The sequence below is a fragment of the Salvelinus alpinus genome, chromosome 12, assembly GCF_045679555.1.
Source record: "Salvelinus alpinus chromosome 12, SLU_Salpinus.1, whole genome shotgun sequence".
In the NCBI taxonomy this organism is placed as follows: domain Eukaryota; kingdom Metazoa; phylum Chordata; class Actinopteri; order Salmoniformes; family Salmonidae; genus Salvelinus; species Salvelinus alpinus.
The window spans coordinates 52230404-52257903 of NC_092097.1; the positions used below are offsets into that span (position 1 = coordinate 52230404).

The 27500-nt window shown below is 43.5% G+C and overlaps 1 protein-coding gene across 4 annotated transcripts in view; it reads left to right on the forward strand.

Annotated features, from left to right (window-relative positions):
* Positions 1-27500, forward strand: part of LOC139536333 (acid-sensing ion channel 1B) — a 381353-nt gene that overhangs the window by 257641 nt on the left and 96212 nt on the right. Inside the window, exon 1 of one of the 4 annotated variants that reach the window (XM_071336788.1) lies at positions 25372-26558. The exons of 2 other annotated variants lie outside the window; for them this stretch is intronic. In XM_071336788.1, coding sequence (XP_071192889.1) covers positions 25890-26558 — 669 coding nt within the window. In that variant the 5' untranslated portion in view covers positions 25372-25889. Of the gene's footprint in view, positions 1-25371; positions 26559-27500 lie in introns of those variants that run through there. One more of the 4 variants, XM_071336785.1, reaches the window with a different exon arrangement.

The window sequence follows — 27500 nt, forward strand, 5'->3', positions numbered from 1 at the left end:
CGTATAAAGAAACAGTAACAGAGAAGGTGATTATTGAGAAACAACCCCGTATAGAGAAGCAGTAACAGAGGAGGTGATTATTGAGAAACACCCCCCGTATAGAGAAACAGTAACAGAGGGGCGATTATTGAGAAACACCCCCGTATAGAGAAGCAGTAACAGAGGAGGTGATTATTGAGAAACACCCCCCGTATAGAGAAGCAGTAACAGAGGAGGTGATTATTGAGAAACACCCCCCGTATAGAGAAGCAGTAACAGAGAAGGTGATTATTGAGAAACACCCCCGTATAGAGAAGCAGTAACAGAGGAGGTGATTATTGAGAAACACCCCCCGTATAGAGACACAGTAACAGAGGGGTGATTATTGAGAAACACCCCCCGTATAGAGAAACAGTAACAGAGGGGTGATTATTGAGAAACACCCCCCGTATAGAGAAGCAGTAACAGAGGAGGTGATTATTGAGAAACACCCCCCGTATAGAGAAGCAGTAACAGAGGAGGTGATTATTGAGAAACACCCCCCGTATAGAGAAGCAGTAACAGAGAAGGTGATTATTGAGAAACACCCCCGTATAGAGAAGCAGTAACAGAGGAGGTGATTATTGAGAAACACCCCCCGTATAGAGACACAGTAACAGAGGGGTGATTATTGAGAAACACCCCCCGTATAGAGAAGCAGTAACAGAGGAGGTGATTATTGAGAAACACCCCCCATATAGAGAAGCAGTAACAGAGGGGTGATTATTGAGAAACACAGCAGAACGTTCCTGTAAGATAGTAGTGGACGTAGAATACATGGGGAGGAAGGCAGGCTTGCGACAAAGTTATTTTGTATTTTGGTATGAGTCAAAGCCGTGCCAAGTTCCACATTTACAGTGAATACTTATAGTATGTACAGAAAAGGAAAATACATTGACTTGATTACGTTCTACACATGGTCTTTTACCTGGTCTTTTACCTGGTAATATAGTGTCCGTTTTTCATGTTTGATATAACATTAACATATGCAGGGGTAGGCCTTCATTGTAAATACGAATTTGTTCTTAACTGACTTGCCTAATTAAATAAAGGTTAAATAAAAACAGTTATAATAATAATTCAATAAAATACTGAACATCAAGTCTTACACAGTGGACATTCCCGTTCTTACTAATAAAGTTAAGCTTTTAACATTTCTCCAAGCAAATAACATATCAGTATTAGAAAAGGAATGGAAATATACTGTAGTGACAAACGAAGGGGCCTAGCCCGAACCATGAAAAACAGCCCCAGACCATTATTCCTCCTACACCAAACTTTACAGTTGGCACTATGCATTGGGGCAGGTAGCGTTCTCCTGGCATCCGCTAAACCCATTGTCCACATACTTTTGTGTATATATATATATATATTGTATGTGGGATGCTGGGTTGAAGGGAGTTGTAGTTTTCATTAAGCAATTATTCAGCCTAGTTCAGCGCATAAACGTGGTAATTAAATACAATGACCATAATCCATTGCGCATGAATCCACATACTTTTCTATATAGAGTGTAATTTCGGTTACAACTCTTGTGTTCTACAATTAAACAATTAAATAATTACAATAATGAAACGTGAAGTAGAAAGTTAAGCGACGTTGCCCTATACCTAATATGTTGACCTTTATGTTTTTGGTTGGAGTACAGTGAAATGCTTTGAGTTAATATAGCCTATAGGTTTAATAGATATGAATATTGAAGCTGCTCAGATGTAATGATGTAATTGTTAGGTATGCGTAACTGGCTGTAAGGGAGTCAGGCGCAGGAGAGCAGAAGTTGGGTAGCCAAAGGAGCCTTTTATTTCGGCGAACAAAACACACGGCACTAAGAACACTAAACACAATATGGGTTGACATAACCCAGCGCAAACCAGTCTAGCGTGCACATACACGAAACAACAAACAAATCCACACACAGACATGGGGGGGGAACAGAGGGTTATATACACGTCTAATACTGAGGGAATTGAAACCAGGTGTGTACAAAAAACAAGACAAGACAAATGGAAAAATGAAAAGTGGATCGGCGATGGCTAGAAAGCCGGTGACGTCGACCGCCGAACGCCAACCGAACAAGAAAAGGAACCGACTTCGGCGAAAGTCGTGACAGTAATAATACATTAGATGTAGTCTAATGGCTTAATACTAGGTAGGTCTATCGTACATAGCCTAATAATCTAGCTTTATATAATTTGGTTATCTTGGTTTTCATTTTTTTTTTTTATTATCTTTGCTTCGCTTGTTTATAACAAACTTTTTAAGCTATTTGTATTCAACTAGGACGTTTTCGGCTGTCACAGAGAGACATATAAACATCTTCATTCTGTTTAGCAGAGATTTTCTGTGTGTAAAGTGACGCGGGAGAGCAAACGATGATCTAACAACCCACTTAGCTGTTAGAGTGGTCTGAGGCAGGCGTTAAGATTACGAGACATTTCAAGTGCAACGTTAATAAAGACGGTTTTGGTAAACATCTCGTAAATTTAAAGATGCTCTTACGAAGGTTCTTACGATAAACTTAGCCTTAAGATGCTTTTGGGAAACCGGGCCCAGAGCCCTATGGGGAATAGGGATCCTATTGAGACACGGTCTCAGTGATTTAACACAGCATCTCCATGATGGAGGAAGTGAATCAACATGAGTGGTAGTGGGCAATGAGGTGCAGTGAGGTTTGTTCACATCAAGAGTGGTGAAGATGATGATGAGAGCTTGTTCTGCACACACACCTCCACACACACACACACACACACACACACACACACACACACACACACACACACACACACACACACACACACACACACACACACACACACACACACACACACACACATACCCTAAGCTTTAGTATTAAAACTGGTTTTCCATTGAGCTTTATACTTGCTGTATACAGTTGTTATACAGTACTTCACTAGTTCACAATGTGTCTGATTAGGTTCTGTTAATACAAGCCTCTTGTTTGTCTTTCTGTAGATGAGAATACTTGGAGGACAGAGGATCATGTATTTTACAAGATGTGTAAAGGCCTTGTTTTTATAGTGGCAACAGTAGCAGACATTTTGAATCAGAGAGCATAATCTTGGCAACCCAGAACAGAACCAAATCTACAGAGAGCAGAACAGCATGGTGTTTAATTTTGGCGAGCTTTGATGAATCGCGTTCATGAAAATATCATGGAGTGGCACATTTAAAACCATTCAGCTTGATAACTGCTGCGTACCTTTCGGCTGACTCCTGTAAAAGCCAGTCTGATCTTCTCTTTACTTGTCGTGAGCGTTTCAGTCAGAGAGAGAGAGAGAGAGGGAAGGGCATCAGGGGGTATGTTCATTTGGTATAGAGCAGATCTAACTCACTCTATTAAATTAATCAAAACGGGAACATTTTACATTTGTCTAGAAATTCAAAAGGAAATGATCTCAACAGAGAAAAATGTCCTCCTGTGTGCTACCTATATTCCCTCCACTAGAATCCCCATACTTTAACAATGACAGCTTCTCCATCCTGGAGGGGGAGGTCAATCATTTCCAGTCCCAGGGACATGTACTAGTCTGTGGCGACCTAAATGCCAGAACTGGACAAGATCCTGACACCCTCAGCACACGGGGACAAACACCTGCCTGCAGGTGACAGCATTCCCTCCCCCATATGCCCCCCTAGGCACAACTATGACAACATAACCAACAAAAACCGGCCACAACTCCTGCAGCTCTGTTGCACGCTGGGTCTGTACATAGTCAATGGTAGGCTTCGAGGGGACTCCTACAGTAGGTACACCTATAGCTCATCTCTTGGCAGTAGTACTGTAGACTACTTTATCACCGACCTCAACCCAGAGTCTCTCAGAGCGTTCACAGTCAGCACACTGACACCACTATCAGATCCCAGCAAAATCACAATCTACTTGAACAGAGTAATAATCAACCATGAGGCATCGAAGCCCAACAAACTGCATACTATTAACAAATGCTATAGGTGGAAGGAAGGTGGTGTAGACGCCTACCAGAAAACTATTGGCCAATAACAAATTAGACAACTTCCTGGACAAAATGTGTTCCTGCAATAGTGAAGGTTTAAACTTAGCAGTAGGAAGTGTGATCATTATACAAAAGTATGTGGACACCCCTTAAAATGTGTGGATTCGGCTATTTCAGCCACACCCATTGCTGACAGGTGTATAACATCAAGCACACAGCCATGCAATCTCCACACAAACTCACAGACCGGGACCGCTGAGTGCTGTAGCGCGTTCTCTGGAGTGATAAAACACGCCTCAACATCTGGCTGTCCGACGGACGAATCTGGGTTCGGCCAGGAGAACGCCACCTGCCCCAATGCATAGTGCCAACTGTAAAGTTTGGTGGAGGAGGAATAATGTTCTGGAGCTGTTTTTCATGGTTTGGGCTAGGCCCCTTAGTTCCAGTGAAGGGCAATCTAAACTCTACAGTATACAATGACATGCTAGACCACTGGTTCTCAATCCTGGTCCTGGAGACCCAAAGTGGGTGCACATTTTAGTTTTTGCCCTAGCACTACACAGCTGATTCAAAAGATCAACATCAAAAGGCTTTTGTGATTTGAATCAGGTGTGTAGTGCTAGGGCAAAAACTAAAATGTGCACCCCTTTCTGTCCCCAGGACCAGGATTGAGAACCACTGCTCTAGACGATTCTGTGCTTCCAACTCTGTGGCAACAGTTTGGTGAAGGCCCTTTCCTGTTTCAGCATGACAATGCCCTCGTGTACAAAGTGAGGTCCATACAGAAATGGTTTGTTCGAGATCGGTGTGGAAGAACTTGACTGGCCTGCACAGAGCCCTGACCTCAACCCCATCGAACACCTTTGGGATGAATCGGGAAACGCCGACTGCGAGCCAGCCCTAATCGCCAAACATCAGTGCCCGACCTCACTAATGCTCTTGTGGTTGAATGGAAGCAAGTCCCTGCATCAATGTTCCAACATCTAGTGGAAAGCCTTCCCAGAAGAGTGGAGGCTGTTATAGCAGTAAAGGGTGGGACCAACTCCATATTAATGCCCATGATTTTGGAATGAGATGTGCGACAAGCAGGTGTCCACACACTTTTGGTTATGTAGTGTATTTGACCTATCAGCTACCTAAGAAACCTAGGAAAACTAACAACAATGAGAAATGTTTTGATGAATAATGCAAAACCTAAGAAAGAAATTGAGAAACCTATCCAACCAAAAACACAGAGAACAGAGAACCAGAAAATCCTAGCTTACGCCTTCACTATGGTGAAACAATACAGAAATCCACTAAGAAAAAAGAAGGAACAGCATGACAGAAAACAGCTCATTATGATTGAAGAATCCATAGAATAAAATAACTTAATTGGAACACACTAAAGAAACAACAACATGAAGAGCTACAGTTGAAGTCGGAAGTTTACATACACTTAGGTTGGAGTCGTTAAAACTCGTTTTTCAACCACTCCACAAATTTCTTGTTAACAAACTATAGTTTTGGCAAGTCGGTTAGGACATCTACTTTGTGCATGACACAAGTAATTTTTCCAACAATTGTTTACAGATTATTTCACTTATAATTCACTATATCACAATTCTAGTGGGTCAGAAGTTTACATACGCTAAGTTGACTGTGCCTTTAAACAGCTTGGAAAATTCCAGAAAATGATGTCGTGGCTTTAGAAGCTTCTAATAGGCTAATTGACATAATTTGAGTCAATTGGAGGTGTACCTGTGGATGTATTTCGAGGCCTACCTTCAAACTCAGTGCCTCTTCGCTTGACATCATGGGGAAATCAAAAGAAATCAGCCAAGACCTCAGATAAAAAATTGTTGACCTCCACAAGTCTGGTTCATCCTTGGGAGCAATTTCCAAATGCCTGAAGGTACCACATTCATCTGTACAAACAATAGTACGCAAGTATAAACACAATGGGACCACGCAGCCGTCATACCGCTCAGGAAGGAGAAGCGTTCTGTCTCCTAGAGATGAACGTACTTTGGTGTGAAAAGTGAAAATCAATCCCAGAACAACAGCAAAGGGCCTTGTGAAGATGCTGGAGGAAACAGGTACAAAAGTATCTATATCCACAGTAAAACGAGTCCTGTATCAACATAACCAGAAGGCAGCTCAGCAAGGAGGAAGCCACTGCTCCAAAACTGCCATAAAAAAGCCAGACTACGGTTTGCAACTGCACATGGGGACAAAGATCGTACTTTTTGGAGAATTGTCCTCTGGTCTGATGAAACAAAAATAGAACTGTTTGGCCATAATGACCCTCATTACGTTTGGAGGAAAAAGGGGGTCGCTTGCAAGCCGAAGAACACCATCCCAACCGTGAAGCACGGGGTGGCAGCATCATGTTGTTGGGATGCTTTGCTGCAGGATGTACTGGTGCACTTCACAAAATAGATGGCATCATGAGAAAGGAAAATTATGTGGATATATTGAAGCAACGTCTCAAGACATCAGTCAGGAAGTTAAAGCTTGGTCGCAAATGGGTCTTCCAAATGGACAATGACCCCAAGCATACTTTCAAAGTTGTGGCAAAATAGCTTAAGGACAACAAAGTCAAGGTATTGGAGTGGCCATCACAAAGCCCTGACCTCAATCCCATAGAAAATGTGTGTACAGAACTGAAAACGTGTGCGAGCAAGGAGGCCTACAAACCTAACTCAGTTACACCAGCTCTGTCAGGAGGAATGGGCCAAAATTCACCCAACTTATTGTGGGAAGCTTGTGGAAGGCTACCCGAAACGTTTGACCCAAGTTAAACAATTTCAAGGCAATGCTACCAAATACTAATTGAGTATATGTAAACTTCTGAACCACTGGGAATGTGATGAAAGAAATTAAAGAGAAATGTATTTGGCTAAGGTGTTTGTAAACTTCCTACTTCAACTGTATCTATTCAAAATGGAGATAAATGGGTAAACCACTTCTCCAACCTTTTCAGCCATATAACAAAGACCTGTCCTGTAGTCCTGCTGCCCTGTAGTCCTGCTGCCCTGTAGTCCTGCTGCCCTGTAGTCCTGCTGCCCTGTAGTCCTGCTGCCCTGTATTCTTGTAGTCCTGCTGCCCTGTAGTCCTGCTGCCCTGTAGTCCTGCTGCCCTGTAGTCTTGTAGTCCTGCTGCCCTGTAGTCCTGCTGCCCTGTAGTCCTGTAGTCCTTCAGCCCTGTAGTCCTGCTGCCCTGTAGTCCTGCTGCCCTGTAGTCCTGCTGCTCTGTAGTCTTGTAGTCCTGATGCCCTGTAGTCCGTCAGCCCTGTTGTCCTGCTGCCCTGTAGTCCTGCTGCCCTGTAGTCTTGTTGTCCTGCTTCCCTGTAGTCTTGCTGCCCTGTAGTCCTTCAGCCCTGCTGTCCTGCTGCCCTGTAGTACTGTGACCCTACTAGATTACCCTGACAGACATGTTCCTTCTCTATCTCTCTCTTATTAACCCTCTCTCTCTCCTCTCTTTCTCTCTCTTCCCACTGCCCCCTTGACCCTGTCCATTCTTATGCTGCTAATCAGTCTTCTGCTGTGGTTGTGTTTGTATATGGGAGCGTGCTGTGCATGTGTGTGTGTGTGTGTGTGTGTGTGTGTGTGTGTGTGTGTGTGTGTGTGTGTGTGTGTGTGTGTGTGTGTGTGTGTGTGTGTGTGTGTGTGTGTGTGTGTGTGTGTGTGTGTGTGTGTGTGTGTGTGTGTGTGCTGCGTGTGGGTGCATGTGCATGTGTACCATCTGCTGTGCTATGGTTTCCAGCTGGCAGCTCACCATCCAGGGGGAATTAGCATGTCAATATGCTGTTAATTGCAAAGACCTTAATGAGCCAAAAACATCTCCTTCTCTTTTTCACCCTTCTTTTTCTCTCAAATTCAATTCAATTCATTTCAAATCTTTTCAATTCAATTCAAAGGGCTTTATTGGCGTTGGAAACATTAGTTTACATAGCCAAAGCAAGTGAAAAGATAATAAACAAAAGTGAAATTAACAATCAGAAATGAACAGTAAACATTACCCTCACAACATTACACTCTCTCTCTCTCGGTCAGAGTGAGCAGAACAGTATATACATGAAGTCAGTATCATGTAGCTGATAAGTAGTTAACCTAACTTTGTTGAAGGCTGGATCATCATAATCAGTGTCACATCACCTCCAACACACATGTAGGTAGATGGTTAGTCCCTTGTTGCAGCTCGTATTCATCATATTCTCTGTCACATCACCACCAACAATATAGTGCATAAGAGGTCATACAATAAGTTTGTAGTGATTCATATGTTGATGTAAAGAATATTTGCTGGTCTGTGGTGTGTAATGAGGAGCAACCAGACGCTGCACTTGACACACTTATGAAACTACTTATTCCAGTTACTAATAAGCACCCATTAAGAAAATGACTGTAAAAACTGTTATATCCCCTTGGATTGATGAGGAATTGAAAAATTGTATGGTTGAGAGGGATGAGGCAAATGGTATGGCAATTAGGTCTGGCAGCCCAACTGATTGGCAAACTAAGAAATCATGTGACTAAACTAAATAAAGATAAAATAAACCACACCCTGAAACCACGGTAAATTAAATACAGAATGATAGTTAAAAGCTTTGGGGAACCTTAAATGACATTTTGGGGAAAAACCAACTCAGCTCCTTCATTCATTGAATCAGATGGCTCATTCATCACACAGCCCACTGATATTGCCAACTACTTTAATGACGTTTTCATTGGCAAGATTAGCAAACTTAGGGATGACATGCCAGCAACAAAGACTGACACTACACATCCAAGTATACCAAATTATGAAAGACAAGAATTGTACTTTTGAATTCCGTAAAGTCAGTGTGAAAGAGGTGAAAAAATGATTGTTGTCTATCAACAATGACAAGCCAACTGGGTCTAACAATCTGGATGGAAAATTACTGAGGATAATAGCAGATGATATTGCCACTCCTATTTGCCACATCTTCAATTTAAGCCTACTAGAAAGTGTGTGCCCTCAGGCCTGGAGGGAAGCTAAAGTCATTCCGCTACCTAAGAATAGGAAAGCCCCCTTCACTGGCTCAAATATCAATCAGCCTGTTACCAACCCTTAGTAAACTTCTGTAAAAAATGGTGTTTGACCAGATACAATGCTATTTTACAGTAAACAAATTGACAACAGACTTTCAGCATGCTTATAGGGAAGGACATTCAACAAGCACAGCACTTACACTAATGGCTGATGATTGGCTGAGAGAAATTGATGATACAATGATTGTGGGGTCTGTCTTGTTAGACTTCAGTGCAGCTTTTGACATTATCAATCATAGTCTGATGCTGGAAAAACGTATGTGTTATGGCTTTACACCCCCTGCTATATTGTGGATAAAGAGCTACCTGTCTGACAGAACACAGAAGGTGTTCTTTAATGTAAGCCTCTCAAATATAATCCAGTTACAATTAGGAATTCCCCAGGGTAGATGTTTAGGCCCCTTGCTTTTTTCAATTTTTACTAACGACATGCCACTGACTTTGAGTAAAGCCAGAGTTTCTATGTATGCGGATGACTCAACACTATACGTGTCAGCTACTACAATGATGACTGAAATGACTGCAACACACAACATAGAGCTGCAGTTAGTTTCAGAGTGGGTGGCAAGGAATAAGTTAGCCCTAAATATGTCTAAAACTAAAAGCATTGTATTTGGAACAAAACACTCACTAAACCCTTAACCTCAACTAAATCTTGTAATAAATAATGTGGAAATTGAGCAAGTTGAGATAACTAAACTGCTTGGAGTAACCCTAGATTGTAAACTGTCATGGTCAAAACATAGCTAAGATGAGGAGAAGTCTGTCCATAATAAAGCGCTGCTCTGCCTTCTTAACAACACTATCAACAAGGCAGGTCCTACAGGCCCTAGTTTTGTCGCACCTGGACTACTGTTTAGTCGTGTGGTCAGGTGCCACAAAAAAGGACTTAGGAAATTTGCAATTGGCTCAGAACAGGGCAGCACGGCTGGCCCTTGGACATACACAGAGAGCTAATATTAATAATATGCATGTCTGTCTCTCCTGGCTGAAAGTGGAGGAGAGATTGGCTTCATCACTACTTTCATTTATGAGAGGTATTGACATGTTGAATGCACCGAGCTGTCTGTCTAAACTACTGGCACACAGCTCGGACACCCATGCATACCCCACAAGACATGCCACAAGAGGTCTCTTCACAGTCCCCAAGTCCGAACAGACTATGGGAGGCACACAGTACTACATAGAGCCATGACTACATGGAACTCTATTCCACATCAAGTAACAGACGCAAGCAATAAAATTAGATCTAAAAAACACCTTATGGAACAGCAAGGACTGTGAAGCAACACAAACATTGGCACAGACACACACACACACACGCACACACAAACGATAACATACGCACTATGCATACACATGGATTTAGTACTGTAGATATGTAGTGGAGTAGGGGCCTGAGGGCACACAGTGTGTTGTGTAATCTGTGAATGTATTGTAATGTTTTTAAAATTGTATAAACTGCCTTAATTTTGCTGGGCCCCAGGAAGAGTAGCTGCTGCTTTGGCAGGAACTAATAAGGATCCATAATAAATACAAACACGCATATAGGTATATGTTGCAGCTTGTCCCTTGTTGCAGCTCGTATTGTTAACTGTATTGTATCAGCTTATGTATTGTACTGTGTTTTTATTGTGCCAGCTGTTGCTGTTTCTTGGGACCTGAGTTTTAGGGATGAGGACCTCTCTGTATGGTGTGGGATAACACAGGAAGGGATGAGGACCTCTCTGTATGGTGCGGGATAACACAGGAAGGGATGAGGACCTCTCTGTATGGTGTGGGATAACACAGGAAGGGATGAGGACCTCTCTGTATGGTGTGGGATAACACAGGAAGTGATGAGGACCTCTCTGTATGGTGTGGGATAACACAGGAAGGGATAAGGATGAGGACCTCTGTATGGTGTGGGATAACACAGGAAGGAATGAGGATGAGGACCTCTGTATGGTGTGGGATAACACAGGAAGGGATGAGGACCTCTCTGTATGGTGTGGGATAACACAGGAAGGGATAAGGATGAGGACCTCTGTATGGTGTGGGATAACACAGGAAGGGATGAGGACCTCTGTATGGTGTGGGATAACACAGGAAGGGATAAGGATGAGGACCTCTGTATGGTGTGGGATAACACAGGAAGGAATGAGGATGTTGACCTCTCTGTATGGTGTGGGATAACACAGGAAGGGATGAGAATGAGGACCTCTCTGTATGGTGTGGGATAACACAGGAAGGGATGAGGATGAGGACCTCTGTATGGTGTGGGATAACACAGGAAGGGATAAGGATGAGGACCTCTCTGTATGGTGTGGGATAACACAGGAAGGGATGAGGACCTCTGTATGGTGTGGGATAACACAGGAAGGGATGAGGATGAGGACATCTCTGTATGGTGTGGGATAACACAGGAAGGGATGAGAATGAGGACATTGTGTTTCACTTCTCACGTTTGTCTTTTTGATCTTCCTCTTTTTTTTACAACTAGGTCAAAACATGAATACATAAATGCATAATATATTCATTTCAGGTATCTCAGTATTGGAAACCAGCAGTACAGCTGCCCTTCATGCTGTGATCCTTCCCTGGCTTACACACTCTACATCAGGATGTGTTGAATGTAATCTATATCCTACACTGTCTACATCAGGATGTGTTGAATGTAATCTATATCCTACACTGTCTACATCAGGATGTGTTGAATGTAATCTATATCCTACACTGTCTACATCAGGATGTGTTGAATGTCATCTATATCCTACACTGTCTACATCAGGATTTGTTGAATGTAATCTATATCCTACACACTCTACATCAGGATGTGTTGAATGTAATCTATATCCTACACACTCTACATCAGGATGTGTTGAATGTCATCTATATCCTACACACTCTACATCAGGATGTGTTGAATGTCATCTATATCCTACACTGTCTACATCAGGATGTGTCGAATGTAATCTATATCCTACACTGTCTACATCAGGATGTGTTGAATGTAATCTATATCCTACACTGTCTACATCAGGATGTGTTGAATGTAATCTATATCCTACGCTGTCTACATCAGGATGTGTCGAATGTAATCTATATCCTACACTGTCTACATCAGGATGTGTTGAATGTCATCTATATCCTACACTGTCTACATCAGGATGTGTCGAATGTAATCTATATCCTACACTGTCTACATCAGGATGTGTTGAATGTAATCTATATCCTACACTGTCTACATCAGGATGTGTTGAATGTAATCTATATCCTACACTGTCTACATCAGGATGTGTTGAATGTAATCTATATCCTACACTGTCTACATCAGGATGTGTTGAATGTAATCTATATCCTACACTGTCTACATCAGGATGTGTTGAATGTAATCTATATCCTACGCTGTCTACATCTGGATGTGTTGAATGTCATCTATATCCTACACTGTCTACATCAGGATGTGTTGAATGTAATCTATATCCTGTGGGATAATAACTAAGATCTAGAACTACCTGCATTTCTCTGCTCTCCTCTGTGAATTAAGACGTGGGCTTAATGTTTCACACCATGAGAGACAGAGAGAGAGCCTTTTGGATCACTGGTTCTGACCTCACTCTGCCTGCCTGATGGAAGTCTGCCTGTCTGATGGAAGCCTGTCTGATGGAAGCCTGCCTGTCTGCCTGCCTGATGGAAGCCTGCCTGTCTGCCTGCCTGATGGAAGCCTGCCTGTCTGCCTGTCTGATGGAAGCCTGTCTGATGGAAGCCTGCCTGTCTGCCTGTCTGATGGAAGCCTGTCTGATGGAAGCCTGCCTGTCTGCCTGCCTGATGGAAGCCTGTCTGATGGAAGCCTGCTTGTCTGCCTGCCTGATGGAAGCCTGCCTGCCTGATGGAAGCCTGCCTGTCTGCCTGCCTGATGGAAGCCTGTCTGATGGAAGCCTGCCTGTCTGCCTGCCTGATGGAAGCCTGCCTGCCTAATGGAAGCCTGCCTGTCTGCCTGCCTGATGGAAGCCTGTCTGATGGAAGCCTGCCTGTCTGCCTGCCTGATGGCAGCCTGCCTGCCTGATGGAAGCCTGCCTGTCTGCCTGCCTGATGGAAGCCTGCCTGTCTGCCTGCCTGATGGAAGCCTGCCTGTCTGCCTGCCTGATGGAAGCCTGCCTGTTTGCCTGCCTGATGGAAGCCTGTCTGCCTGCCTGATGGAAGCCTGCCTGTCTGCCTGCCTGATGGAAGCCTGCCTACCTGATGGAAGCCTGCCTGCCTGATGGAAGCATGCCTGCCTGATGGAAGCATGCCTGTCTGCCTGCCTGATGGAAGCCTGCCTGCTTTCCTGATGGAAGCCTACATGTCTGCCTGCCTGATGGAAGCCTGCCTGCCTGATGGAAGCCTGCCTGCCTGATGGAAGCATGCCTGTCTGCCTGCCTGATGGAAGCCTGCCTGCTTTCCTGATGGAAGCCTACCTGTCTGCCTGCCTGATGGAAGCCTGCCTGATGGAAGCCTGCCTGTCTGCCTGCCTGATGGAAGCCTACCTGTCTGCCTGCCTGATGGAAGCATGCCTGTCTGCCTGCCTGATGGAAGCCTGCCTGATGGAAGCCTGCCTGATGGAAGCCTGCCTGATGGAAGCCTGCCTGATGGAAGCCTGCGCTGTATATACTGCACGCCGTGATTTACCTCGCATTCACCTGAGTCACCAACACTTAGTCACATTATTGGTCAATGACATGTGGCCAAGGCTGGGCCTGGAGGCTGTCCGTGTTTGTGTGTTTGTGGACGTTTTTAACTATACTTAACTATAGTAAACTAACAACATTGTGACCAACTGGGGCCATTTTGTTAGTCCCCACAAGAATAGTAAACTAACAACATTGTGACCAACTGGGGCCATTTTGTTAGTCTCCACAAGAATAGTAAACTAACAACATTGTGACCAACTGGGGCCATTTTGTTAGTCCCCCACAAGGTCAAATGCTATTTCTAGGAGGTTTAGGGTTAAAGTTAGAATTAGTGTGTAATGTAACCACAGACGTAACCACAGACGCCTGGAGACAGGAAGCAAGTACAGGGTGAGGATTTAGTAGTGTTAGGGTTAGAATTAGGTTTAGGGCTGGGAGCTAGGGTAAGTTTGAGGGTTAGGAGCTAGGATTAGGTTCAGGGTTAAGGTTAGGTTTTTGGGTTAAGGTTAGTGTTAGGGGTTAGGGAAAATAGGAATTTGAATGGGACTGAATTGTGTGTCAGTCAGGGTCAGGTCAGTTAAGGTCAGTTATACAAGGTCAGTTATACAAGGCTGTGTGTGTGTTCTGCTGCAGTGGAGGGGTGGGGGGGGGGGGGCTAATTGAATGTCTAAGAGTGTGATAGTGGGGGGATGGGCAGGCAGGAGGCATGGATCAATCACTTTTTCCCCACTGGTAATTGCTATAATATAATAATAATAATATACGAATATTATAATTACATAATATAATAAAATAATAATATAATAACATTATAATAATATAGTATAATATAATTACATGGTAATGACCTAATATTACATAATAATAGGTTTCTTTGGAATCAAGTCATTTAAACAAGTACTAGACAGTACCAATACATACCATGTATTTTGGTACCAGGTAGTTAGAACATGCACACTGTGTTACATCTTCATTTATTAGGTAGAACCAGGAAGAACCAGGTAGAACCAGGAAGAACCAGGAAGAACCATGTTAAACTGGGCTGTAGAATAAAGTGTCATGTTCCACACACACACACACACACACACACACACACACACACACACACACACACACACACACACACACACACACACACACACACACACACACACACACACACACACACACACACACACAACCACACACACACACTCTCACCTCCAGCACCTCTCTCTACACAGCCTCAGATGAGGAACGTGCCCCTATGACAAAACAACTCACTTAACCATCTTTACAACGGTCTGGCTTCCTTCTCTTTCCAGGAAATTTCCAGCAGTTATGGTATAATACAGGGATGGGCAACTGGCAGCCTGCTCGCTAAAACGTCTCTCTTCCCTATGGCAAAATGTGTAGAATTTCATAAAAATTGCTTCAAAACAACATTTTCTTTATGCCCCATGGCCCATTTTTTTTTAAATAATAGGACAATAGGACAACTCTCCCTCCACTGTCAAGAGGGGGGCCGCTAAGGGGCCCCCAACACAAATGTGCTTAGGGCCCCTAAAAGGCGAGGGCCGGCTCTGCCTGCATGTGTGGGTATGGATGTGGGTACGCACACCCGCAAGCTACTGCAGCCCCTCGTGATGAGTTAAGATTTTTGTTGACCTCCACCCCCACCAAAGTTGCTCGTCCCTGGTATAATGATGCAATAATGCCAAATGAGGTGTGGTATATGGCCAATATATCAAATCAAATTTATTTGTCACATACACACGGTCAGCAGATGTTAATGCAAGTGTAGAGAAATGCTTGTGCTTCTAGTTCCGACCATGCAGTAATAACCAACGAGTAATCTAATCTAACAATTTCACAACAACTACCTTATACACACACAAGTGTAAAGGAATGAATACGAATATGTATATAAAAATATATAAATGAGTGATGACCGAACGGCATAGGCAAGATGCAGTAGATGGTATAGAGTACAGTATACACATATGAGATGAGTAATGTAGGGTATTGGAACATTATATAAAGTGGCATTGTTTATTAAAGTGGCTAGTGATACATTTAATTACATCAAGATGGCAAGATGCAGTAGATGGTATAGCGTACAGTATATACATTTGAGATGAGTAATGTAGGGTATGTAAACATTATATAAAGTGGCTAGTGATGAATTGTTTACATCCATTTTTCCATTATTAAAATGGCTGGAGTTGAGTCAGTATGTTGGCAGCAGCCACTCAATGTTAGTGATGGCTGTTTAACAGTCTGATGGCCTTGAGATAGAAGCTGTTTTTCAGTTTCTCGGTCCCCGCTTTGATGCACCTGTATTGACCTCGCCTTCTGGATGATAGCGGGGTGAACAGGCAGTGGCTCGGGTGGTTGTTGTCCTTGATGATCTTTTTGGTCTTCCTGTGACATCGGGTGGTGTAGGTGTCCTGGAGGGCAGGTAGTTTGTACCCGGTGATGCGTTGTGCAGACCTCACTACCCTCTGGAGAGCCTTCCGGTTATGGGCGGAGCAGCTGTACCAGGCGATGATACAGCCCGACAGGATGCTCTCGATTGTGCATCTGTAAAAGTTTGTGAGTGTTTTTGGTGACAAGCCAAATTTCTTCAGCCTCCTGAGGTTGAAGAGGTGCTGCTGCACCTTCTTCACCACGCTGTCTGTGTGGGTGGACCATTTCAGTTTGTCCGTGATGTGTACGCCGAGGAACTTAAAACTCTCCACCCTCTCCACTACTGTCCTGTCAATGTAGATATGGGGCTGCTCCCTCTGCTGTTTCCTAAAGTCCACGATCATCTCCTTTGTTTTGTTGACATTGAGTGTGAGGTTATATTCCTGACACCACACTCCGAGGACCCTCACCTCCTCCCTGTAGGCCGTCTCGTCGTTGTTGGTAATCAAGCCTACCACTGTAGTGTCGTCTGCAAACTTGATGATTGAGTTGGAGGCGTGCATGGCCACGCAGTCGTGGATGAACAGGGAGTACAGGAGAGGGCTGAGAGCGCACCCTTGTGGGGACCCAGTGTTGAGGATCTGGGTGGAGATGTTGTTACCTACCCTCACCACTTGGGGGTGGCCCGTCAGGAAGTCCAGGACCCAGTTGTACAGGGCGGGGTCGAGACCCAGGGTCTCGAGCTTAATGACGAGTTTGGAGGGTACTCTGGTGTTAAATGCTGAGCTGTAGTAGAGCTATTGGGGCGGTAAGCAAATTGGAGTGGGTCTAGGGTGTCAGGTAGGGTGGAGGTGATATGATCCTTGACTAGTCTCTCAAAGCACTTCATGATGACGGAAGTGAGTGCTATGGGGCGATAGTTGTTTAGCTCAGTCACCTTAGCTTTCTAGGGAACAGAAACAATGTTGGCCCTCTTGAAGCATGTGGGAACAGCAGTCTGGGATAAGGATTGATTGAATATGTCCGTAAAGACACCAGCCAGCTGGTCTGCACATGCTCTGAGGACGCGGCTTGGCAGGCCGTCTGGACCGGCAGCCTTGCTGCGGTGAAGGAGAGCCCACAGGTTTTGGTGGCGGGCCGTGTCAGTGGCACTGTATTGTCCTCAAAGCGATCAAAGAAGTTGTTTAGTTCGTCTGGGAGCAAGACATCGGTGTCTGCGACGGGGCTGGTTTTCTTTTTGATTGACTGTAGACCCTGCCACATACCTCTCGTGTCTGAGCCGTTGAATTGCGACTCTAGTTTGTCTCTATACTGACGCTTAGCTTGTTTGATTGCCTTGCGGAGGGAATAGCTACACTGTTTGTATTCGGTCATGTTTCCGGTCGCCTTGCCATGATTAAAAGCAGTGGTTCGTGCTTTCAGTTTTGCATGAATGTTGCCATCAATCCACGGTTTCTGGTTGGGGAAGGTTTTAATAGTCGTCGTGGGTACAACATAATTTCCTGTTTTAGTTTCTGTCTATAGGCTGGGAGCAACAAAATGGAGTCGTGGTCAGATTTGCCGAAGGGAGGGCGAGGGAGGGCTTTGTATGCGTCGCGGAAGTTAGAGTAACAATGATCCAGAACTTTGCCAGCCCGGGTCGCGCATTCGATATGCTGATAAAATATCAAATTTAGGGAGCCTTGTTTTCAGATTAGCCTTGTTAAAATCCCCAGCTACAATAAATGCATCCTCAGGATATGTGGTTTCCAGTTTACATAGAGTCCAATGAAGTTCTTTCAGGGCCGTCGAGGTGTCTGCTTGGGGTGATGTACACGACTGTGATTATAATCGAAGAGAATTCTCTTTATAGATAATGCGGTCGGCATTTGATTGTAAGGAATTCTAGGTCAGGTGAACAAAAGGACTTGAGTTCCTGTATGTTGTTATGATCTCACCACGACTCGTTAATAATAAAGCAGACACACCCGCCCTTCTTCTTACCAGAGAGATGTTTGTTTCTGTCGGCGCGATGCGTGAAGAAACCAGGTGGCTGTACTGATTCTGATAACGTATCCCGAGTGAGCCATGTTTCCGTGAAACAGAGAATGTTACAATCTCTGATGTCTCTCTGGAAGGCAACCCTTGCTCGAATTTTGTCTACCTTGTTGTCAAGAGACTGGACATTGGCGAGTAGTATACTCGGGAGCGGTGGGCGATGTGCCCGTCTACGGAGCCTGACCAGAAGACCGCTCCGTCTGCCCCTTCTGCGGCGCCGTTCGTTTGGGTCGCTTGCTGGGATCCAATCCATTGTCCTGGGTTGTGGACCAAACAGAGGATCCGCTTCGGGAAAGTCGTATTCCTGGTCGTAATGTTGTTAAATTGACGTTGCTCTTATATCCAATAGTTCTTCTCGGCTGTATGTAATAAGATTTAAGATTTTCTGGGGTAACAATGTATGAAATAGCACATAAAAAAAACAAAATACTGCATAGTTTCCTAAGAACTCGAAGCGAGGCGGCCATGTCGATCGGCGCCGGATGTCAGATGATACCGAAGGATTCTGTAGCTTTAACTTATTTGACATATAAAAACACGAGGAGATGTGAAAACAAGTTCTAATTCTTCAATCTCCTCTACCTCCATTCCACCCAACTGATACAACAGTTTTCCCTTTTATTGTTCATGTTGGGTCTCAATCCTACCATGTTCATGTTGGGTCTCAATCCTACCATGATTTAATCACACACTGACGACTAAGCCTGTTAGTTCACGCTGTTCAGAATTTAATCCCATCCTGGGCAGCAGTGGTAGTGATGGATGGTTTCTCAGTATTTTGGTATCAATGTAATCATCACTTTTAATCATAATTTAAATCTAGTGTGTGACATGTATAATCTATGTTGTGAAATATTTGTGCAGACATTTCACCCTATTTGTGTGTGTGCATGTTTCTGTGTGTGTTTGTGTGTGCATGTGTGTGTGTCGGACTGATATTCATTTTCTATGTAATGGGCTTCATGCATCTTGTCTTGGATGGCCTGTATCCATGGCAACGACAGGTCTGTCATAGCCGTCAGGAGAGGCTCCAAGATGGACTTGAAAAGAAACGCTAAAACCTTCAGCTCTCTGTTATCCTCGTAGAGCCCTGGCAGAAGTCTGTTGGAGAGAGATTGTTTTATGTTACCCTCTCCTTAAACATATGTTGTGTTCAGTATGGAGAAACCTTTTTATTTTTGATTTTATCTACACGTCATCACCATACCTTTTTTCTGCTATTTCATCAATATTTTGCTGTTGCAAAACATTTTCATAGACAGAGCCAGACATTCAAAATAATCAACTTGTTGGTTAATGGCAGTGTTTCACCTTATTTGACCTTTTTTGAAGTAAATTCGTGAAACACACGAATTGTGCACTGCTATATGCTGCCATCTGCTGGGTCAAATTGTACCTGATGATGAAGCGGTCACCCGATAGGTATTTATACGTTTTGGATATTAATATGTTTCTTTGAGTGTGTTCTGTGGTTCACTGATTACCCTAATATTTTCACATTTTTTAACAATATTTTCATAACTGCCTGGCTCACGACTTCTCAGGTCATTGGCATATTTATGTTCATACTGTTTTACTTAGTGTCAGAGTAGAGAACACTGGTGTCAGAGGAGAGAATGCTGGTGTAAAATTAGATAACACTGGTACAACGGCCGAGGGAATAATGACCTTAGTCATAGTGTGGAATCTTTGACTATATTTCAACCTTGGTTGAAATGTCTCTGAAATATGTCAGTGCTCGGGGTTCATGGAGAAACTGTTTTGTTCAGTCATGTCACTTATCAGTCATTCCAAGCCACAGTCACACAGCACACGGCCAGTCACTCTGACCAGCTGGAACTTAACAAATATTGACCCAGTCTGCTGCATTTCACACTGACAGCCCTGCCCTGGCTGGTAGCCTGCTAGTACACTGTTTCTGTCTTCTTCATGGGGGGATCCTCATTAGCTGCTACAAAATAAAAACCAAACCTTAATGACTGTAAAGTAACGTTTTATGACACTCGGTGGCAGGTAATGTGTTACCGTAAAAACCTTAACTACTGTGAAGTAGGAAATTTATCACATCCTGAATGCGCTATAAGTAGAAAGTGTGTACAGCACCCTTAATAATCTATAACATAGTAAGTGTACACCCAGAAAGTGTGTACACTGAGTGATGTAATATCTTACAGTAGAAAGTGTGTACACTGAGTGATGTAATATCATTCAGTAGAAAGTGTGTACACTGAGTGATGTAATATCTTACAGTAGAAAGTGTGTACACTGAGTGATGTAATATCTTACAGTAGAAAGTGTGTACACTGAGTGATGTAATATCTTACAGTAGAAAGTGTGTACACTGAGTGATGTAATATCATTCAGTAGAAAGTGTGTACACTGAGTGATGTAATATCTTACAGTAGAAAGTGTGTACACTGAGTGAATTAATATCTTACAGTAGAAAGTGTGTACACTGAGTGAATTAATATCTTACAGTAGAAAGTGTGTACACTGAGTGATGTAATATCTTACAGTAGAAAGTGTGTACACTGAGTGATGTAATATCTTACAGTAGAAAGTGTGTACATTGAGTGATGTAATATCATTCAGTAGAAAGTGTGTACACTGAGTGATGTAATATCTTACAGTAGAAAGTGTGTACACTGAGTGATGTAATATCTTTCAGTAGAAAGTGTGTACACTGAGTGATGTAATATCTTACAGTAGAAAGTGTGTACACTGAGTGATGTAATATCTTACAGTAGAAAGTGTGTACACTGAGTGATGTAATATCTTACAGTAGAAAGTGTGTACACTGAGTGAATTAATATCTTACAGTAGAAAGTGTGTACACTGAGTGATGTAATATCTTACAGTAGAAAGTGTGTACACTGAGTGATGTAATATCATTCAGTAGAAAGTGTGTGCACTGAGTGATGTAATATCATTCAGTAGAAAGTGTGTACACTGAGTGATGTAATATCTTACAGTAGAAAGTGTGTACACTGAGTGAATTAATATCTTACAGTAGAAAGTGTGTACACTGAGTGAATTAATATCTTACAGTAGAAAGTGTGTACACTGAGTGATGTAATATCTTACAGTAGAAAGTGTGTACACTGAGTGATGTAATATCTTACAGTAGAAAGTGTGTACATTGAGTGATGTAATATCATTCAGTAGAAAGTGTGTACACTGAGTGATGTAATATCTTACAGTAGAAAGTGTGTACACTGAGTGATGTAATATCTTTCAGTAGAAAGTGTGTACACTGAGTGATGTAATATCTTACAGTAGAAAGTGTGTACACTGAGTGATGTAATATCTTTCAGTAGAAAGTGTGTACCAACCACACCCTCTATAATCTATAATCTTTCATTTTAAAGTAGAATGTTTCCCCAGCATAATCTAAACATTTAAAGATGAAAGTGTGTGTCAATCTATAATCTTAAAGTCTACAGTTTCCTTGCTCTGATTACTGTGTAATTCTTTAAATGATCCCTTCCTCTGGCTCCTGTGTAATTCTGTAAATTATCCCCTGGCAGTCTAATGGTTCCTGATCAATACTGTTGGATCACTTTCCTGCTGCTTCCTTTTCATACTGGAACAAACAGCATAAACCCAGAATATATCAGACACTACATATATATATGTGGACACCCCTATACATTTGTGCATTCGGCTATTTCAGCCACACCCGTTGCTGACAGGTGTATAAAATCGAGCACACAGCCACACAATCTCCACAGACGAACATTCGCAGTAGAATGGCCCGTACTGAAGAGCTCAGTGACTTTCAACGTGGCACCGTCATAGGACAACAAGTCAGTTCGTCAACTTTCTGCCCCGCTAGAGCTGCTCCGGTCAACTGTAAATGCTGTTATTGTGAAGTGGAACCGTCTAGGAACAACAACGGCTCAGCCGCAAATTTTTAGGCTACACAAGCTCACAGAAAAGGACCGCCGAGTGCTGAAGAGCGTAGCGCGTAAAAATAGTTTGTCCTCAGTTGCAACACTCACTACCGGTTCCAAACTGCCTCTGAAAGCAACTTCTGCACAATAACTGTTAGTCGGGAGCTTCATGAAATGGGTTTCCACATACTTTTACTGCATGCTGCATTCACGGTAATGCTGCATACAGTATGTCGGCTCAATCGGAAATGACCTTTACATTTTTATTGTGCAATCTGTAATGCTTCAGCAATCCAGATGAACTTGAATCCTCAAATGTATTTAAACACACGTTTGCCAACTTCATATCCAGTGTCTCAAAGTGGCAGAAAGGGATCCAATTTAAACAATCTGACAGAATGGCTTAATTGTGTTTGATTTCTGTTCATCAGCTTTTCTCCCAGATGGCTTGCAGACAGCTAGGAGTTATAGCTCAGACACACCTGTAGGATTGTCAAACGTGTGCCTGCCGACAGTACTTAGCACCTCTGAACAGTGTCGACAGTCAATCTCTTTTGTGTTCACACAGCAAAGACCTTGAAGTCGTCAGCCGCTCAGCCATGTTAAAATACTCCAAACCAGAAGGTGACAGCAGCGTTGATTGGCAATGCATGTCCATGTGTGTTACTTTATGGTCTAGTCAGTGTTAGCTAGCTAGCTAGCTGCAGTAATGGGGCTATTGTTGTTCATCTCTTGTTGATACTAGCTGATGGCCACAGATAAATCACTAGCTAGCAAGATGACAAAGAAACAATTTCATTCGCTCTCCATAATCGCATACAGCCCATAGATCCATTTTTAGCTAGCTGGATAAAACTAGCAAATAAAGCGAATAAATATACATTGTTTGTATGTGTGCCATTTTGTAGTTTTTCAATTTTGCCCCAAATAGCAATTGTTTAAGAGATATATCAGTGAAGACAACCTCTTCCAGGGCAATAGGGGAACCATATTTATCTCTATACCTAGCCATGGGACAGAATAATCATGTCTAAACCAATTAAGGAAGGGGCGAAATGCTAGAGCCAGGAAATAAGTTCCCTCTTTGTAAATGTATACGTTTTATCCAGGGGATGTTTACCTTGCCATATACACTGAGTGTACAAGACATTAAGGACCACAGTGAAATATATTTTCCATAACCAAACATAGTATTTCAGCTGTTTGAAGCTAGTGTACAAAACCAAAAGTAAAAGACGCAAAAACAAAACTTAAGACCGGGAAGCATAGAAATAGTGTAGTTAGCACTATCAGTGTCTTTAAACGAGGTATGGTAGTAGGTGCCAGGCGCACCGCTTTGTGTCAAGAACTGCAATGCTGCGGGGGGTTTTCACGCTAAATAGTTTCCCGTGTGCATCAAGAATGGTCCACCACCCAAAGGACATCAAGCGAACTTGACACAACTGTGTGAAGCATTGGAGTCAACATGGACCAGCATCCCTGTAGAACGCTTTCGACACCTCGTAGAGTCCATTCCACGACGAATTGAAGCTGCTCTGAGGGCAAAAGAGGGAGGTGTGCAACTCAGTATTAAGAAGGTGTGCCTAATGTTTGATATGCTCAGTGTACGTGTTTAAACCTCACTATGAATGTTATCCCAATAGGCAGAAGAGGGAGCCATGGGATTGGCATTGAACTACAGAAATTCAGCCGTGGCAATATATTCATTCTGACAATAGATATTCTTCTGGTTAAAGCAACTGGGATGTTATTACATTTACTGAAGGTTGGATTGATTTGATTTGAGTTGATTTCACCTTTGATGGACTTACACAATTGCTGCTTATCTGAAAACTGACAATATGACTACGTTCACTACATGACCAAAAGTATGTGGACACTTGCTCATCGAACATCTCATTCCAAAATCATGGGCATTAATATGGAGTTGGTCCCCCCTTTGCTGCTATAACAGCCTCCATTCTTCTGGGAAGGCTTTCCACTAGATGTTGGAACATTGCTGCGGGGACTTGCTTACATTCAGCCACAAGAGCATTAGTGAGGTCGGGCTCTGATGTTGGACAATTAGGCCTGGCTTGCAGTCGACATTTCAATTCATCCCAAAGGTGTACGATGGAGTTGAGGTCAGGGCTTTGTGCAGGCCAGTCATGTTCTTCCATACCGATCTCGACAAACCCTGTGCTTTGTGCACAGGGGCATTTTCATGCTGAAACAGGAAAGGGCCTTCCCCAAACAGTTGCCACCAAGTTGGAAGCACAGAATTGTATAGAATGCCATTGTATGCTGTAGGGTTAAGATTTCCCTTCACTGGAACTAAGGGGCCTAGCCCAAACCATGAAAAACAGCCCCAGACCATTATTCCTTCTCCACCAAACTTTACAGTTGGAACTATGCATTCGGGCGGGTAGCGTTCTCCTGGCATCCGCCAAACCCAGATTCATCTGTCGGACTGCCAGACGTTCAAGCTTGATTCGTCACTTGAGAGAATGCGTTTCCACTGCTCCAGAGTCCAATGGTGGCGAGCTTTACACCACTCCAGCCGAGGCTTGGCATTGCGCATGGTGTTCTTAGGCTTGTGTGCGACTGCTCGGCCATGGAAACCCATTTCATGAAGCTCCTGACTAACTGTTATTGTGCTGACATTGCTTCCAAAGGCAGTTTGGAACTCGGTAGTGAGTGTTGCAACCGAGGACAGACGATTTTTACACTCTACGCGCTTCACCACTTCATCAAAAGTCTTAAGCAACATTTCTATTGGATTTTTTGTTGGAATTCTTTTGGAATTGTTTGAAACTTTATTGGGAATTCTTTTAGAATTGTTGGAACTTTATTGGGAATTTTTTTAGAATTGTTGGAACTTTATTGGAAATTCTTTTAGAATTGTTGGAACTTTATTGGGATTTTTTTTCGAATTTTTGGAACTTTATTGAGAATTATTTTGGAATTGTTGGAACTTTATTGGGAATTCTTTTAGAATTGTTGGAACTTTATTGGGAATCCTTTTGGAATTGTTGGAACTTTATTGGGAATTCTTTTAGAATTGTTGGAACTTTATTGGGAATTCTTTTAGAATAGTTGGAACTTTATTGGGAATCCTTTTGGAATTGTTGGAACTTTATTGGGAATTATTTTGGAAATGTTGGAACTTTATTGGGAATTCTATTCCAATCCAATAGTACTAGGATTCTGATCCCTCTCTCTCTCTCTCCCTCTCTCTCTCTTTCTCTGTGTGTTATGCGTCAAACAGCAGTGCTTCCTGTAAGTGCATGGTGTAACTCTGCCTTGACACAGTGACCTGTGGCTGGGCTCCCAGGGAGTATTCTGTGTCGTTCCCCTCATAGAACCATCACTGATCTCCTCCTGTCTGAACTCTATGGATGTGCAACTGCACTATAAAGGGAAGGACTAACCCTGGGCAGGGCATCTTAACATCCCTGACACTCCCGGATCACTGACCACAGATGTGGGATGAGAGAAGAGATGATGAGAGAGAATGAGAGAAGATAAGAACTTCAGTTGATCTGATCGTTACCATTCGTTGTGTACTTCTTTCCTTCAAGAAAACAGAAACTTCTTATTTTGTTTGGGGACAGCGAGTTCATGAGTTGTTGATTGAGCCTGTTGTGATTCGGTGTTCCTTTCTTTTTCTGACTATGTGTCATCAACAGTCAGACCCATCACAGCACCAGTTTACCTGATTCAGTTGGACGTGACGTTGGGCTCTTGTTTGGACTTCCAGTACGGCTCAGCTCTCTTCTTCTCTTTACATTTTCCCGACATTTTTTGAATCGTCACACTTGGTCTGCTTCTATTTGTCTATGCCTGATTACAGACCAGTTTCTTCCAGACCAACCCAGCCAAGCCGCCACCATGCCCGTCCGCATCATGTGCAGCATCTCCTTCTCGGCCGACGACGAGCCCAGAGGACTGGGAAAAGACGGCTTCGACGACCGCTACCGCAAGGGGATCAAATCCGGTGATGGCGGCAGTCGGGGGGATTACCGGGAGGACGGGTGTGATGAATTGGACGTGTATGATGAAGATGAAGAAGACGCCCGCGAGTTAGACAGCCTAGCTGCGTTCTTCGACGGCTGCTCGCTCCACGGCGCCAACCACATATTCGCAGAAGACAAGAAGTTCAGCGTGAGTCAGGGCCTCTGGGCCATCGTCTTCCTGCTAGCTCTCTCTGCTTTCCTCCTCCAGGTGTTCGACCGTGTCATCTACTACCTGTCCTACGATCACGTCACAATGCTGGACGAGAGAAACGCCCCGAACTTGACCTTCCCGGCCGTCACCTTCTGTAACTACAACTACTTCCGCCGCTCCCAGATCAGTTATAGTGACCTGCTGTTCATGGGCCAGCTGCTGGGGTATGAAGACAACATGGCCCCTGGGATCCCCCTGGCCCCCGAGCCCGACCGCCAGGGATCCAGGTTCAGCCTCGATGAGTTCCACAACCGCACCAGACACCGTATAGAAGATATGCTGCTGGAGTGCAACTTCAGAGGGAAAGAGTGTGGCCCGGAGGCCTTCAGAGAGGTACAGTAGCCAGTTAGTGATTATTAGTATTGCCGCTGGTGATATAAGTGATAATAGAATAACTTCAGAGGGAAAGAGTGTGGTCCCGAAGCCTTTCAAGACTGCTACTACTACTAGCTACTGATGTAATCTAGCTGTCTCCGAGCCTTTCTTACACATTTCATGGGGTGGACAGTGTACTGATGTAATCTAGCTGTCTCCTTTCTTACACATTTCATGGGGTTGACAGTGTACTGATGTAATCTAGCTGTCTCCTTTCTTACATATTTCATGGGGTTGACAGTGTTCTGATGTAATCTAGCTGTCTCCTAGCCTTTCTTACACAGTTCATGGGGTGGACAGTGTACTGATGTAATCTAGCTGTCTCCTAGCTTTTCTTACACAGTTCATGGGGTGGACAGTGTACTGATGTAATCTAGCTGTCTCCTAGCTTTTCTTACACATTTCATGGGGTGGACAGTGTACTGATGTAATCTAGCTGTCTCCTAGCCTTTCTTACACATTTCATGGGGTGGACAGTGTACTGATGTAATCTAGCTGTCTCCTAGCCTTTCTTACACATTTCATGGGGTGGACAGTGTACTGATGTAATCTAGCTGTCTCCTTTCTTACACATTTCATGGGGTGGACAGTGTACTGATGTAATCTAGCTGTCTCCTAGCCTTTCTTACACAGTTCATGGGGTGGACAGTGTACTGATGTAATCTAGCTGTCTCCTTTCTTACACAGTTCATGGGGTGGACAGTGTACTGATGTAATCTAGCTGTCTCCTTTCTTACACAGTTCATGGGGTGGACAGTGTACTGATGTAATCTAGCTGTCTCCTTTCTTACACAGTTAATGGGGTGGACAGTGTACTGATGTAATCTAGCTGTCTCCTTTCTTACACATTTCATGGGGTGGACAGTGTACGGATGTAATCTAGCTGTCTCCTAGCCTTTC